General features: G+C 38.6%; 1 protein-coding gene across 7 annotated transcripts in view; it reads left to right on the top strand.

Annotated features, from left to right (window-relative positions):
- Positions 1-17301, top strand: part of l3mbtl3 (L3MBTL histone methyl-lysine binding protein 3) — a 155556-nt gene that overhangs the window by 113175 nt on the left and 25080 nt on the right. For all 7 annotated transcript variants that reach the window (XM_073057304.1, XM_073057303.1, XM_073057302.1 and 4 more), the window contains 3 exons: positions 3327-3409; positions 5451-5614; positions 9151-9213. In XM_073057304.1, coding sequence (XP_072913405.1) covers positions 3327-3409; positions 5451-5614; positions 9151-9213 — 310 coding nt within the window. The remainder of the gene's footprint in view (positions 1-3326; positions 3410-5450; positions 5615-9150; positions 9214-17301) is intronic.

The following is a 17301-nucleotide window of genomic DNA, read 5'->3' as shown; positions in this document are numbered from 1 at the left end:
AGTAAAAAATATGATATGCATCTAAATCACTATCTCAAAAAGCATTAATAATAGCTTTTAAAAAGTTCTTAAGTCCTGGCGGTAGAATTGTAAAGCCTAATGGCATTGGGGAGTATTGACCTCTTCATCCTGTCTGAGGAGCATTGCATCGATAGGAACCTGTCGCTGAAACTGCTTCTCTTTCTCTGGATGGTGCTATGTAGAGGATGTTCAGAGTTATCCATAATTGACCGTAGCCTACTCAGCGCCCTTCGCTCAGCTACCGATGTTAAACTCTCCAGTACTTTGCCCACGACAGAGCCCGCCTTCCTTACCAGCTTATTAAGACGTGAGGCGTCCCTCTTCTTAATGCTTCCTCCCCAACACGCCACCACAAAGAAGAGGGCGCTCTCCACAACTGACCTATAGAACATCTTCAGCATCTCACTACAGACATTGAATGACGCCAACCTTCTTAGGAAGTACAGTCGACTCTGTGCCTTCCTGCACAAGGCATCTGTGTTGGCAGTCCAGTCTAGCTTCTCGTCTAACTGTACTCCCAGATACTTGTAGGTCTTAACCTGCTCCACACATTCTCCATTAATGATCACTGGCTCCATATGAGGCCTAGATCTCCTAAAGTCCACCACCATCTCCTTGGTCTTGGTGATATTGAGACGCAGGTAGTTTGAGTTGCACCATATCACAAAGTCCTGTATCAGTTTCCTATACTCCTCCTCCTGTCCATTCCTGACACACCACTCAGCAACCCCTGATTTAATCCACAGGACAATTTACAATGACCAATTAACCTACCATCTGGTATGTCTTTGGAAACCAGAGCACTCAAAAGAAACACATGTGATCACAGGGAGAACGTACAAACTCCTTGCAGGCTGTGGTGGGATTTGAACCCATGTCGCTGGTACTGTAAAGCGTTGTGCTAACCACTTTGCCACCACGCCACCCCATCTTTTAAATGATGAGGAATGTGGTGATGCTTTTGAACACAAGGGTAGGTGATTAGTTCAATTAGAAAATGTTCATTGCCTGAGCCAATGCAATGCATTTGCTTTTTGCTGTTTAACTCGGCCAAATGTTGAGATTTCTGCATCTGGGCATGGGGGTTTCCAAGTAATTGACTGCTTGAAAATCATTGACATGCTTCCCTACTTTTGGCTTAACGATAAAGCTTTGTTTTTGATGAAGCAGCCAGAGTTTGTTGGGTCTATGGCACTATCTTGAGGAAGACTTACAGCGAGTTTCATTGCAGAGGCTTTCAAATTTGCAGCATTATTTGACAGTACCTTCATAAAACTGAAAACATTATAACATTTTCTTTATAATGTTTTTTAAATTAATTAAAATTAAAAATAAAACTATAATTAACATCAAATACAGTATAGGACTACTTTGTTTTATTTTAATAGATTCATTATTAATTCAGTAATGCCTTTCTTTTAAATATGCCTATTTGAATAAGATTTAATAATAAAATTTAGTTCAATTACTACCTGCAAAAAAAACTGAACCTTAATTCATCAGCAGGTATACTTAGAGCTAATATTTAAATGTTGTTTTCTTTTAAACTGTAGTCAACTTGCCCTCAACCTCATAAAAATATGTTGTTGAGAAAATGGTTTATTAATGATTAATAGTGTTTAGAGAAGCAATATTAGTCTGTGATTATGAAATTCTATTTCAAGTTATTTACGATTACATTTTTAAAGATCCTCAAAAATGTTAATTTTCACAATTGTTAATTGAGAATTTGTATTCAGATATAAAATTGTGTAACACAAATTCAAGCTGGTTTACAGGTACAAAAAGCAGTCCAAGATGTATTATCTCAGAGGTTTGAATTGCATTACAAAAAATAAGGAACCAATTATTATAGCCAGAGAACACTGATAAGAAAGCTTTGTAGGGATATGGAACAAACACAGAACAATAGGACTAACTCAGGTTAGCAACTTGATCAGCAAGGATAAAATAGGCCAATGGGCCTGTTGCTGTGATGTCATAACTCTATCAATCTATGACTCGATTTCATTTTGCAAGTAAGCACCCTGAAAGATATCGAGCTTGGTGGGGGTCAAAAGTAGCTTTACCAAAATTGTACCAAGAGTCAAAGCGATAATATTGCAATGAAAGATTGCATTAACTTGTTTGTTTCATTCCATCAGATACAAGTGGTCCTAGGGTGATTAAAATCACGTTGAGTTTATTGTCATTTACATAAATATATTGAAGTAGAGTTACAATGGAAAAATTTGCTTGCAGCTTCCCAAGCACGTATTTCAAGCTGTTCAAATTAATAATGATGCTTGTTAACAAGAAGGCTGATGGCTGGAAATGAAAACTAGAGTAGGAAAATAAGAACAAGAATATTTTTTTTAAAAATCAGCCTGCATTGAAAAAAAATTGAGACACTCAAAATATAAACATGTTTTTGTATTAATGTTTCATTTAGTATTGATTTCAATACTTGCACAATTAATTGTTCCACAGTGGAGTTTATTGTTTAATTCCTCAAACATTGACAAGGTAGTTTGGTGCTACAAACTTGTAACTTGTGCATAATTGATTCCTAATCCAATGAGGGAATATGAAGAAATTTTTGGAATTATTTAATCAGTGCCATGTTTTGCTCAATAGTAGAACTGTTGATTGCAATAGAAAGTGTTTGCGATATTAGCTTTTTATTTCAAACTCCAGTGATATAAGCACTTCTGAACTTTGTAATTTGTTCGTAATGCTCTTTTTCAAAATAATTAATTAATACAATTGATGCATTGTATTTAAAGGCGAAGAAATTATAATAACAGTGTATGAAACTATTTTCTTAGAAGTAAAAATAAGATTTATAATCAAGCAGAAATGAATTATAATCCATAGTGACATCATTCATAACATTTAATAACACTGGTAACAAGAATATATTCTCATTTCTGTCTGTAAGTGTTGCTAATAATATTTATTAAATATGATTTTTCCCTATATGCTTCTGTCCTTAACGCCATAAGCAGCTTAAAAGCAGCAGCAGCATCTACTATTCCGTTAACCAAACATAGATCCTTTACCTTTTTTTGTAAATTAATTTGTAAGCACAGGTTGGAGATAGTTGATAATGATTTCAAGCGAAATTTTGTATTAAGGACATCATTAAGAACTGACCAGAAAAGGTGCATTGATAAACTTGTAGCTATGTTTTATGACTGAAAAAATACTTTATTTTTCACACATTTTGTTATTTTAACACTTCAATGTCATCTTGTTCTCACAATTATGCTTTTGCTTAATTTTATATGGTGCTCTTCTGACTTTTTCTCTCGTTTTTTTTCTAGAGCGGGAAGACCATTGAAACATCCGAGGTTAAAGGAGGAGGAGGATGTATCAAATAAAGTTAACTGGCAAAATGATAACAAGGGTAAGGGGAACTAATCATGGGTCATCATACACACAAACTCAATATTAATTTGGTCAGGAAGTTGAAATGCATAAAATATTACTTCTCAGTATGAAAATTTTAAAGATGTGTCTGCCAATATCAGAAAGAAAATGGCTCTCTATATTTGAGTGGAAGTACTCTCTGGTGTTAAGTAGGCAGAAAACAATGGATGCAATGATCTGTTTCACAGACGCCAGGGGTGATATCTGTTTGCTCAGTTATGAATCGGAATATATAAGCAACTCTTATTATTGTACACATGTAAGTAAGATAATCTCGGAATTTACGCACATAAAATGCTGGAGGAACTCAGCAGGTCATGCAACACCTATGGAAATGAATAGATAGTCGATGTTATGGGCTGAGACCCTTCTTTAGGACTGGAAAGGAAGAGGGCAGATGCCAGAATAAAAAGATATGGGGAGAGCTAGCAGGTGATAGGTGAAGCCAGGTGGGTGGGGAAGGTTAATGGGCTGGAGAGGAAGGAATCTGATAGGGGAGGAGAGTGGACCATATGAGAAAGGGAAGCAGGAGGTGTCCCAGGGAGAAGTGATAAGCGGGTGAGGAGTGGGGAATAGAAGAAGAGGGGCAGGGGAGGGTGTTTTTTTTTAAAGAAAAGTTGATATTCATGCCATCAGGTTAGAGACCATCCAGACAGAATATATGGTGTTGCTGCTTCACCCTGAGAATGGAAAGAGACTGGCATGTCATTAATTCTAAATCTAATCTAGTTAAGCGCTCATCACAGAATATCAACACCTTACTGTAAATGTGTTTACTCTGTATGTAAAATATGTACGTATGGATAAATGTTGAAGCATTGACACAGACCCTCATGCAACACCACTAGTCACAAACTGCAAATCAATGTACCTGCCTACTGTCCCTTTCTGACCAGGTCAATAATTTACCAAGCACTTCAACTTCAGATAACAGTCTCTAATGAGAAATTTTACTAATTTCCTTCTGGAAGTCCTTGTAAGAGGAATTCAGGGGCATTCGCCTGTCCATTGCCCTAGTCACCATGCAAACAATTTCAATCGGGCTTGTTGAGCAGAACCTACTTATGTTGAGAACATGGGTGCTACAAAATGAAATCAAGTAGTCTTCTAATTAAAATTTTGTGAGTGAAAAATAATTTAGCTTTAATTTTGTGACATGTAATCATTTCTACTTTGTTTTGAAATGTGTGATTAAGGAAAATGCCCTGATATTTAATAAACATGAGAAAGTCTGCAGATACTGGAAATTCAAAGCAACACACACAAAATGATGGAGGAGGTTTAGCAGGTCAGGCAGCATCTATGGAAATGAATAGAAAGTTGATGTTTCAGGCTGAGACCTTTCTTCGGGACTGAGAAGGAAGGGGGGAAGATGCCAGAATAAATTATATTTAACATGTTTGTTCATTATTTTAATGTGAACGAGGATCTCATGTGGTCTGAACATACTGGTTATGTGGTGGGGGAAAAAAAACACAACAGTGCCTCTTTCACCTCAGACAGTTGAAGAAGTTTGGTATGAGTCCCCAAATCCTAAGAACTTTCTACAGGGGCACAATTGAGAGCATCCTGACTGGCTGCTTCACTGCCTGGTATAGGAACTGTCCTTCCCTCAATTGCAGGACTCTGCAGAGGGTGGTGTGGACAGCCCAGCACGTCTGTGGATGTGAACTTCCCACTATTCAGGACATTTACAAAGATGGTGTGTAAAAAGGGTCCGAAGGATTATTGGGGACCCGAGTCACCGCAACCACAAACTGTTCCAGCTGCTACCATCTGGGAAACGGTACCACAGCATAAAAGCCAGGACCAACGGGCTCTGGAACAGCTTCTTCCACCAGGCCATCCAACTGTTTAATTCATGCTAATACAACTGTAGTTAGTGACTGTCCTGTTGTACAAACTATTTATTACAAATTACTATAAATTGCACATTCAGATTTTTACTCTTCATGTATGTGAAGGATGTAAGAAATAAAGTCAAGTTAATTTTGTAACACATTGTATCCTCTCCACAGAAAATGATGATAGCAGCCTGCAGCAAGCTTTGCACCAGTCAGTGTTTATGTCCTCAGCATGCCCCGTGCCCAGTCTGCCTCTCTGCTGGGAGCAGCACAGCAAGCTATTACCTGGAGTTGCTGGCATCACTGCCAGAAAGGTGGCAAAATGGACTATTGATGAGGTGGGTAGGAAGTGTCCTTTTTTAAACAGCATATATCTTTCTATATTAAATGCATTGCAGCATTTCAATTTTTTGGATGTATCTGTCTTGGTTAATTGTTACAAAATTCTTACTCCCCTTTATAGCAGTAAGCAACATCATGATATGTCAGATTGGAATAATAGGATAGGTATGTCTTGAAGGAAATTTAATTAAGAGCAGCTATCTCCAGTTCCATTCAGCCTGATTTACTGACACAGGACTATTGAGAAATTTTGAAAAGATCTGTAGTCTCGATATCACCCCAGCATGGAAGGCAGAGCATTATTATTACAGTTTGGAAACATCCAAGCCATTCAAAATGCTCTGCATTTTAACAGAACTTCAGATAGCCATCTACTGGTGATGGCCTCTCAAATGGCATAGTTACACATAGGCAATCTGAGTATATGTGTCTAATTCTCAATGTCACGCACCATCTCCTGCAAGAGAACAAACTGAGACCCTGGTTTTACTTAAGTATCTTTTATTTTGCAGGAAGACAAGGAGTGCTCCTCCTTGTCCATGTTAAGACCTTGGGTCTCTAGTGTCTCAGACTCCCCCATCTCTGTGATCACTATCTTGCACAAAGAATTCAGAATACCCACAAATGGTTCAATACACAATATCCCACCCTCAACTGAGTCTTTTATAGCGTGGAGTCAGGTGCGAGGTATACTCGGAACTTTGTGGACCAGGCAGGATGATGCGCACCATATCACTTGTGATAATTCACCATTTTCTGGTTAAAATAAAAGTTTGTGTAATTTTGACTTGTTTGAATGATCTTGTACAAACTGCTCTAAAATTACCAGTCCTCCATGCTATTTAATATAAGCTAATAAATAATGAGATAACTATGTTAGGAAATCAAATAACAAAATTACAAATTAGCTTTGCAGTTTATTTTAAACATTTATAATGCAATTATTTATTTACTGTGATACAGCATTGAATAGGCCCTTCCAGCCCTTTGAGCCACTCTGCCCAGCATTCCCCCGCTTTAATGCTAGCCTAATCAGGGGATAATTTTAAATGACCAACTAACCTAGCAACTGGCACGTCTTTGGACTGTGGGTGGAAACCAGAGCACCTGGTGGAAACCCACATGGTCACGGGGAGAACGTACAAACTCATTACAGGCAGCAGCAGGAATTGAACTCAGACCTCCTGTTCTGTAAAGCGTGCCAACCACTATGCTACTGTACCACCCCAATTATGATATTACTAAACCACAGAAGTGCTTAAGGTAGGCAGGCAAACATTAGTAATTGCCGGATTTAATATCATGTTTCAAAGATGGTTTAAATACATCCAAAGAAATCAGTATCTGTTCAATACAAATTCATACTGTGGTCACATCAAACTACCGGTTAAATGATTTTGAAAGGGTAAACATTTGTTTATTTTAAGTTACTCTTAAAATCTTCAACATTGCTGGAACTAAAGGCAATTTAGTGAAAATTTTAACCCTTTAGGCTGCTTTATTCTTCTGGTTTAGCAGGTTTACATACACAATGAATGACAAAGCAACAACACCTGTGACAATACTCGGGAGGTTGTGGGGGGGGGGGGGGGGGTGAAGTTCCCTTTCAAGATCTGTTTACCCACGTCAAGGACTTGCTTTTCTCAATGTCTTCTCTGTCATCCTCATTAAGGAAACTATACAAACAAAATAATAGGTTGAAATGCACATTTGTACTTGATGAAGATCTTTACATCCAAGTGAATAAGACTAATTAGTTTTTAATGTTATGAGGGAATTAAAGTGCATATTTTTAGGAAAACAGTTTGCTTGGCTTAGCCCACTATTAAGCGCTCACTTAAACCTCCTGCAACAAAGAACAAGGTTTTTAAGAGTACTTTTGTGCCTAATCTAATTTCCATTTTGGGAGGTTCCAGCAGGAAACACTTCAGAATGTGCAAAAACTCATTATAGGTGTGACTTTTGCTTCAAGGGAAAAAACGGGTGCAGATGGGTCCAAGTTCTAGATGGCCACTAATTTATATCTTTGATTTTCGAAACAAAACTCTTAGACCCACGGTAATATGTTCACAGTAACTTTGGATAAGGGTTAAATGCCTGATCAAAATATCTCATTCTGTTGAGTTGCAGTGGTGAACCATTGGGTTTCATGAAAATAAATGATCATGTTTCCGCCCACACAGTGAAATTCATTGACTGACTTTTTAAAAAAAAACTGTAGTATTTTCTGTATGGAAGTGAACCTCTGGCAAGTTAATTCATTGAGTAGGGTCAAAGCGTATATCCAGAGCAATGGAAGTGTCTTGTACTGATCATGATGATGGGAATAAAGTCTAGTGCAAGGACAATGCACAGCCTTGGAGAAATTCAAGAACAATCCAGGCCTTTCTCTCTTCTCATCAGGAAGGAGGAACAGAAGCCACACCACCAGGTTCAAGAACAGTTATTACCCTACACCCATCAGGCTCTTAGAACCATAGAACACTACAGCACAGAAAACAGGCATTCGGCCCTTCTAGTCTGTGCCGAAACTTTATTCCGCTAGTCCCTGACCTGCACCCAGTCCATAACCCTCCAGAACTCTCCCATCCATGCATCTATCCAATTTATTCTTAAAACTTAAGAGCATTTACCACGTCAGATGGCAGCTCGTTCCACACTCCCACCACGCTCTGAGTGAAGAAGTTCCCCCTAATGTTCCCCTAAACCTTTCCCCTTTCACCCTAAAGCCATGTCCTCTCGTATTTATCTCTCCTAATCTAAGTGGAAAGAGCCTACTCACATTTACTCTGTCTATACCCCTCATAATTTTGTAAACCTCTATCAAATCTCCCCTCATTCTTCTATGCTCCAAGGAATAAAGTCCTAACCTGTTCAATCTTTCCCTGTAACTCAACTCCTGAAGACCCAGCAACATCCTAGTAAATCTTCTCTGCACTCTTTCAATCTTACTGATATCCTTCCTATAGTTAGGTGACCAGAACTGCTCTTGAACCAGCGTGGATAACTTCACTCACATCAACACTGAACTGACTCCACTTCTTATGTTTTCACCTTCAAGGACTCTACAACTCATGTTCTCAGTATTATTCTTCTACTTATTTATTTTTACTTACACAGATTGTCGCCATTTGCACACTTGTTGTTTGTCAGACTTGGTTTGTGCGTGTGTTTTTTTTTGATTCTATCATATTTCTTTGTTCTACTGCTAATGCCTGCAAGAGAATGAATTTCAAAGTAGTATATGGTGACGTATACATACTTTGATAATAAATATACTTTGAACAATTTAAACATGAGAAAGAACTTTTTTAGTAATAGATGAGCTGATTAGCACTAATCCACAATCTGCTGCTGCCTTCCAGCTGATTACATTATTACGAGGAATTAGACGTACCACCAACAGAGACAGAAACTTTACTAATAAATTATAAGAGCAAAATGGTAAAGACTGATTAATCCAAATATTTATGTTAATGTTCTATATTCCAGGTCTGTTTTGTTAAATTACTGTGTCTGGTAATATCTGCAGGTATCAGAGTTTATACTGAGTTTGCCAGGTTGTGAAGAACAAGCCAAAGCATTTAAGCATGAGGTAAGCTTGAGATGAAACTATCAAAATAAATGTTAATTAAATCCCATAATGAAAATATGTATGTGAGAAGGGATTTTACCACCCCCCACACTACTCTTTCTTAGCAGAAATGCATTCCATAATAATCAACAGCTGAATTAAGCAATATATCATTCTGCAATTCTGATAAATTTCCACCATATATCTACTTAACTAACAGTGTTTGAACTGGAACAAAATAGTCGAAGTTACTGCTTTCTGTAGTGTTCAGCAAGGCTACGCTGTACTGTATACAATGACTGCACAACAAAGTAATTAAATTGTATTTGAAACGTCATGTGTGATCTGTTAAAGTCAGTAGGGAGGAAGATCACCCAAGATTACGTGATTGGGAGAAACATGTTCATTTAAAAAAATAATTAAAGCAGGCTTTAAACTCAAATCTGTAGATTACTAGATGTAGTTCATTTTTATGATGACACTGGTGTGACCATTTGTTACATGAAAAGGAAGTGAGAACTAATTTAGAACGTCTTTTTTAAATCACCTTATAATTTTCCATACTTAATTATTGAATAATGATGAACATCCTAGCTCTATTATTAGAAAGATGCATTAATTCTACTGAAGTATGTCTATTTTGATTGAGGACATTTAGCAGTCACTGCTGTTACTAATTAAAAATTTATTTCTTGAAACAATGAGATAAAAAATTTTCCTCAGTTATTTTTCTGATTTATTTTGAGTGTGATACAGAATCACTGAGAATGATAATGTAGCTTTGGGTTTTAGATTGTCAAAAACTTTTATCTTTTTGACATCCCTGGTTATTTTTATATTATCTACTCTAAAGAGGTCCTGTGAATGTCATGATTTCCCCTACATATTCCTTTCTGCAAATAATATTTCTCTCTTGTCTTAAAAATGACACCAGGCAACATGTTTAAACATTTAGCAGATCTCTTATGGAGTTGCTCAGAATGAGTAAGAGGAAATACTGTTTATAACAAAAGAAGTCTTTCGCCATACAGATCAGAACATTGAGACTGTTAAGTTGCAGTATCAGTACAGAACACTTCCCATTCTCCGTGCCATATGATTAAAATGATCTATGCAAGTACCTGCAGCGTTGCTTGCCAGCTCACATAACTTGCTCCTGGTCAAGACATCAGGTGTATTTAAGAACTTAACAAGGAGCCCAAGTAGATGGTACAGCCTTTCAAACGTGCTCTGTCATTCATTAACATCATAGCTAATATTGTACTTCATGTTCATTTTCCCTGCTAGTACCACATATTCCTTCGGACCCAAAAATGTATCGATCCTTCTTAAATAAACTAAATGTCAGAATAGCAGAGGATTTATGACTTCATACCATTTTAATTGTAAATGGCTTTTCTTGAGACCGCACTGCTACATTTGTCTGTCCAGTACACTATGAAACATCACTGTGGCTGGCAGTCAGATTTCAATGGTCTGAAACTCTATCCCACTCTGTTTCAAGCATGTCCACTTCCGATTTAAGGGAGGCAGGTTAAGAGTTAGTACAATGATGAGTTGGCTAATGATGCTGTGTAGAGCCCCAGACTTGTAAATTAAATAGTTCCAAAGATGTGTTTTAGGTCATGGAAAAACCACAGCTGATAGGAGCTGGGAGCAGCTAGATCCAGCAGGCCAGTGCTCTGCCAGCATCACTGGATCTGCAGGGTGAAAGCCATCCTGCCCCTGGGTCTGGGAGTGACATTAGCCCGGCCCCTGGTCTCGGATTGGTAGTATTATATCCTCCACCTGCCTGGGTCTGTTCACACTAGTTTTGTAGCCATGCACCTCCGGATCTGGAACAGTAGTATCATACCAGCAGATGCACACACCTCTTATCGACCTGAAGACCATCTATAGAATTCTTAATCTCTAGAGAACAATCTGTTTTCCTGTGCTGCCACTCTGCCTAGTAAATGCCAGCTTCGAAACCTGATGACTGGCCAGGCTGTATGAAGTTAAAGTGAAGAACTGTTATTAAGAACAAGAGAAAGTCCGCAAATGCTGGAGGAACTCAGCAGGCCAAGCAGCATCTATGGAAAATAGGACACTCGACGTTTTGGGCCGAGATCCTTCGGCAGCGACTGTCATTAAATGTGGAAGCACCTTGAGTTCTTGGAATTCTGTGTTTCTCAGCTGCTACAAGCACAGCATCGGGTGGCTGTATGCCAGGTGCTTTGGAAAAAGCTTCATTCATCCAGTCTTTCTTCAGTATCACAGGCTGCTTAATTAGTGACTACCCACAAACAATCCAGGCACACTTCCAGGTAAAGACACAGCAGCACTACAAAAGAGAAGCCATGCCACCTCCAGAAATCTGGCGTGAGTCACTGCCTGTGTGCTAAACCTGGCTCTGATTCCTGAGCCTTGCTGACTAAGCACTGCTGGCAATGATGAACAAAAGAGTTTGTGCAGGTGCTGGAAATCCTGAGTAACACACAATGCTGGAGGAACTCAGCAGGTCAAGCAGCGTCTATGAAGGGGAATAAATGGTCGCTGATTCGGGCCAGCACCCTTCATTAGAACTGATGAAGGGCCTCGGCCTGAAACGTCAACTGTTTATTCCTATCCATAGGTTCTGCTGGCAATGATTCCAGGCTTACTACAGAGCTTTGCTTTCTAGAGAGAACATTGTCAACATCGTGAAGGCAAACTATCAAAGGAAGAGATTGTGGAACATCAGGAGCAATGTTGACCAGACTTGGAAATGTGTGTTCTATCTATTTCAATGTGTTTAAGTGCTTAACCAGTGATTCAGCTCGGGAAATTTATATTCTTTCAATTGAAGTGACTGAAGTTGGTCCAAAGGATGGACCTTGAATAACATCTCAATCCAGACACTTTGACCAGCCAGGTCGAGTGACACTGGTAAGGCCAGTGACAATGGATGGTGAGGGAGTGGTCAGAATAGCCAGAAGGAAAAGGCAGAACTACTTTTCCACTGAGCAAAATGCCACTTTCCCATGTCTTCAACTCCACTTTTCTACAGGTTATGTATGACAACCATCTGCAGGATTGATGTGAATTTCCGGAGTCCCCTGCCAACACTAGCAATTTGATATTCCTAATTTGAAAGCAGGACAGTTAGTTCATATGATTCCAGAACAGCAGAAATTCATTTCGTGAATTAAAATAAAACATTTCCCAACAAGAAGTTTTTAAAGTGGTAATTAAGTAATAAACCTAAGATCCTCATTTTAAATTATTGATGAAATTATACGGTTTGTATGTTTTAACCTTGTGCAAGATATGTAATATTTAAATGTTTAACCATCATGGCAAATTACTGAATCATTTGGGTTGTAGTAGTTGGGGCAAGTTCAGGCCATATTCAGGCCAGTTCAGATTTTTTTAAAATTAAAGAATAAACGATCTTTGTCTGTAATTCACACGCAACTATCGTAATTATCAACAATGTAGAGATAGCTAATAATTATCATTGTTCTTTGTTGAAAGTGTACTATTCAAGATAATGTGTGCTATTGTCTTGTCAAATATTTTGACACAGAGCTTCTCTTCTGTGTAATTAGATTCACTCAACATTGTGCAGAATGTATCTCACTAGGGAATAAGCAGAGTTTGCTAATTGCATAACTTCACCAGTCCATCAAAATTAACCTAATGTATACCCAGATGAACAATATGTTTCAAGCTTGAAGCATGAAGTATTAAATGTAAAATTGTTCAATGCTATTACAACTGATTCTGGGGAAAGAAAAGGTCGCAAGTGGAATTCCATCCAAAGAAGAGCAAGTTAATGCATTTGAAAAGTTCAAACAAGACAAGGGAATATAAGGTGACATATTTTAAAAAGTGGCAAGAAATAGAGAAATCTTGCATGGCACGTCCACAAATCAATGAAAAAAGGAGGACATAACTGAGTCATTGCTCACCTAACAAAAGAGTAGAGAAGTCATTACTAAATCTCCATTAAACACTATTTTGGTGAAGTTGGAATGCTGTTAACAGATTTGGTCACTGCATCACAGGAAAAATATGATACCACGAAGAGGAGATTTAGAACTATGTTGCCAGAGTTGAAGAGTTAAATGTTAAGAGCAACTACAGGAATTTGGGGTTGTACTTGTTCAAGGAAGAATATTGAAAAGAGATTTGATTCTGCTGTATGAAATTGAGAGGTCTAGACATGCCGAACAGGAAAGACTGGTTTCCTGTGGCAGAGAGCTTAATAAGTAAGAGAAATAGATACAGTTAATTGGTGGAAGGATTTGAAGAGAGTTGAAGATGCATCTTTTCTCACAGAAGGTAATAGATATTATCAGAATCAGGTTTAAAATCACCGGCTTATGCTGTGAAATTTATTGTTTTGCAGCAGCAGTACATTGCAATACATAATAATAAAAACTATAAATAACAATAAGTATAAATTAATTGAATAGTGCAAGAAGAAAGGGGAAGAAAATACTGAGGAAGTTTTCATAGGTTAGGTTCAGGTAAGTGTTCAAGTATGCTGGAGAGTTATGAAATCAAAGCCTGAAAACCAAGTGAAAGCAGAAATCCTCGGCACATTTAACAGCTACTCAGGTGAGCAATCAAAGAGCCATAATCTACAAAATTGGAGTTGGCTCCAATTTTGTTTGACTTAGACATATGGACCAAATAGTGACTTTCTCTGCCATAGATTTCTATGATTATATGTTTCTGTGATTTAAGGAAGCTTTCAAATGTTATAAAGTGTATGGTGAACCACAAGAGGCTTGTTCAATTGATTTATACACTTTGGCAGAAACCCAGTCTTCTCATTTTTAACAGAAGTTTGCATCAAAGTTCCTTTTTTAGAAAATGATTATGGTATATTATTTTCCCCTTATAACTGTAATAAGACTTGGCTGTAATATGCTGGTATTATTTGCTGTAGTATTAAGCTGTAATACAGTCGGGGCTATCCGGGCAGTGGCAAGGCTCTTAACAATATCTGATCTTAGTTTAGCTTTCATATCGATGTATTTTTTTTAAAAATGAATTTTTGTGGCATGTTCCTGAATGTACAACCTCTTAACATCACACTGTAGGAAACCTGATTATGAATCTGCTATTCCCAGTTCTCTGCATTGAACTTTTCTTTACTCATCTCATTACTGCCATATTTATTCACTTGCATAATTATTCACTTAGTCATTTACCTCACCTTCCTTTCTATGTGACGTAAATCTGTTTATGATGGATGGAGGTCTATAATGAGTGGTGTTACACAGCGATCTCTACTAGGACTGTGTAGGACACACACACACACATACACAGTCATATTTATTTGCTTATTTAGAGAGACAACACAGTAGCTGATCCTTTGGCCCCAATGAGCCCATAGAACCATAGAACATTACAGCACAGAAACAGGCCTTTTGGCCCTCCTTGGCTGTGCTGAACCATTTTTCTGCTTAGTCCCACTGACCTGAGCCTGGGCCATATCCCTCCAAACCCCTCTCATCCATATTACCTGTCCAAGTTTTTCTTAAATGTCAAAAGTGAGCCCACATTCACCACTTCATCTGGCAGCTCATTCCACACTCCCACCACTCTCTGCATGAAGAAGCCCCCCCCCCATGTTCCCTTTAAAGTTTTCCCCCTTCACCCTTAACCCATGACCTCTTTTTTTTCTCCCCTAGCCTCAGTGGAAAAAAACCTGCTTGCATTCACTCTATCTATACCCATCATAGTTTTATACACCTCTATCAAATCACCCGTCATTCTCCTACGCTCCAGGGAATAAAGTTCTAACCTACTCAATCTTTCTCTGTAACTCAGTTTCTCAAGTCCCGGCAACATCCTTGTAAACCTTCTCTGCACTCTTTCAACCTTATTAATATCCTTCCTGTAATTAGGTGACCAAAACTGCACACAATACTCCAAATTCGGTCTCATCAATGTCTTATGCAACCTCACCATAACATTCCAACTCTTATACTCAGTACTTTGATTTATAAAGGCCAATGTACCAAAAGCTCTCTTTACGACACTATCTACTTGTGACGCCACTTTTAGGGAATTATGTACCTGTACTCCCAGATCCCTCTGTTCTACTGCACTCCTCAGTGTCTTACCATTTATGGTGTATGTTCTACCTTGGTTTGACCTTCTGAAGTGCAATACCTCACACTTGTCTGCATTAAACTCCATCTGCCATTTTTCAGCCCATTCCTCCAACTGGTCCAAATCCCTCTGCAAGCTTTGAAAACCTTCTTCACTGTCCACTAACCCTCTAATCTTTGTATCATCAGCAAATTTGCTGATCCAATTTGCCACATTATCATCCAGATCATTGATAGAGATGACAAATAACAATGGACCCAGCACTGATCCCTGTGGCATACCACTAGTCACAGGCCTCCACTCAGAGTAGCAATCCTCCACTACCACTCTCTGGCTTCTTCCATTGAGCCAATGTCTAATCCAATTTACTACCTCGCCATGTATACCTAGCAACTGAATCTTCCTAACTAACCTCCCATGCGGGACCTTGTCAAAGGCCATACTGAACTCCATGTATGCAACATCCACTGCCTTCCCTTCATCCACTTTCCTGGTAACTTCCTCGAAAAACTCTTAATAGATTGGTTAAACATGACCTACCACGCACAAAGCCATGCTGACTTTTTCTAATAAGCCCCTGTCTATCCAAATACTTGTAGATCCTATCTCTTAGTATTCCTTCAAATAATTTACCTACTTCCGATGTCAAACTTACTGGCCTATAATTTCCCATCACACTTTTTGAGCCTTTTTTAAACAACAGAACTACATGAGCTATCCTCCAATCCTCCGGCACCTGACCCGTGGATATCGACATTTTAAATATTTCTGCCAGGGCCCCTGCAATTTCAGCTCTAGTCTCCTTCAAGGTCTGAAGGAGTACCCTGTCAAGTCCTGGGGATTTATCTACTCTGATTTGCCTCAAGACAGCAAGCACCTCCTCCTCTTTAATGTGTACAAGTTCCATGACCTCCCTACTTGTTTGCCTTGTTACCATAGACTCCATTCCAGTTTCCTTAGTAAATACAGATGGAAAAAACCCATTTAATATCTCTCCCATTTCTTTTGGTTCCATACATAGCCGACCACTCTGATCTTCAAGAGGACCAATTTTGTCCCTTACTATCCTTTTGCTCTTAACATACCTGTAGAAGCTCTTAGGATTATCCTTCACCCTGACTGCCAAAGCAACTTCATGTCTTCTTTTAGCCCTCCTGATTTCTTAAGTATTTTCTTACTCTTTTTATACTCCTCAAGCATCTTATTTCCTCCCTGTTGCCTATACATGTTATACATCTCTCTCTTCTGTATCAGAGTTCCAATATCCCTCGAGAACCAAGGTTCCTTATTCTTATTCATTTTGCCTTTAACCCTGACACAAACATACAAACTCTGAACTCTCAAAATTTCTCCTTTGAAGGCCTCCCACTTACCAATCACATCCTTGCCAACCTGTCCCAATCTACACTTTTTGGATCCTTTCTCATTTCTTCAAATTTGGCCTTTTTCCAGTTTAGAACTTCAACCCGAGGACCAGATCTATCTTTATCCATGGTCAAGTTGAAACTAATGACGTTATGATCACTGGAACCAAAGTGTTCCCCTACACACACTTCCGTCACCTGCCCTAACTCATTTCCTAATAGATCTAATATTGCATCCTCCCTAGTTGGTACATCTATATATTGATTTAGAAAACTTTCCTGAACACATTTCACAAACTCTAACCCATCTAGACCTTTAAAAGTATGGGAGTCCCAATCAATGTGTGGAAAATTAAAATCCCCTACAATCACAACTTTCTGTCTCCTGCAGTTGTCTGGTATCTCTCTGCAGATTTGCACCTCCAATTCTCGCTGACTATTGGGTGGTCTATAATACAACCCTATTAATGTGGTCATACCTTTCCTGTTTCTCAGCTCCACCCATATGGCCTCAGTAGCCAAGCCCTCTAATCTGTCCTGCCTGAGCACTGCTGTAGTATTTTCCCTGACTAGCAAAGCCACTCCCCTACCCTTCATCCCTTTGCCTCTATCACATCTGAAACATCGGAACCCTGGATCATTGAGCTGCCAGTCC

Source organism: Hemitrygon akajei, chromosome 9 (genome assembly GCF_048418815.1).
Source record: "Hemitrygon akajei chromosome 9, sHemAka1.3, whole genome shotgun sequence".
Taxonomy (NCBI): domain Eukaryota; kingdom Metazoa; phylum Chordata; class Chondrichthyes; order Myliobatiformes; family Dasyatidae; genus Hemitrygon; species Hemitrygon akajei.
This window is presented reverse-complemented; position numbering and strand designations above follow the sequence as displayed.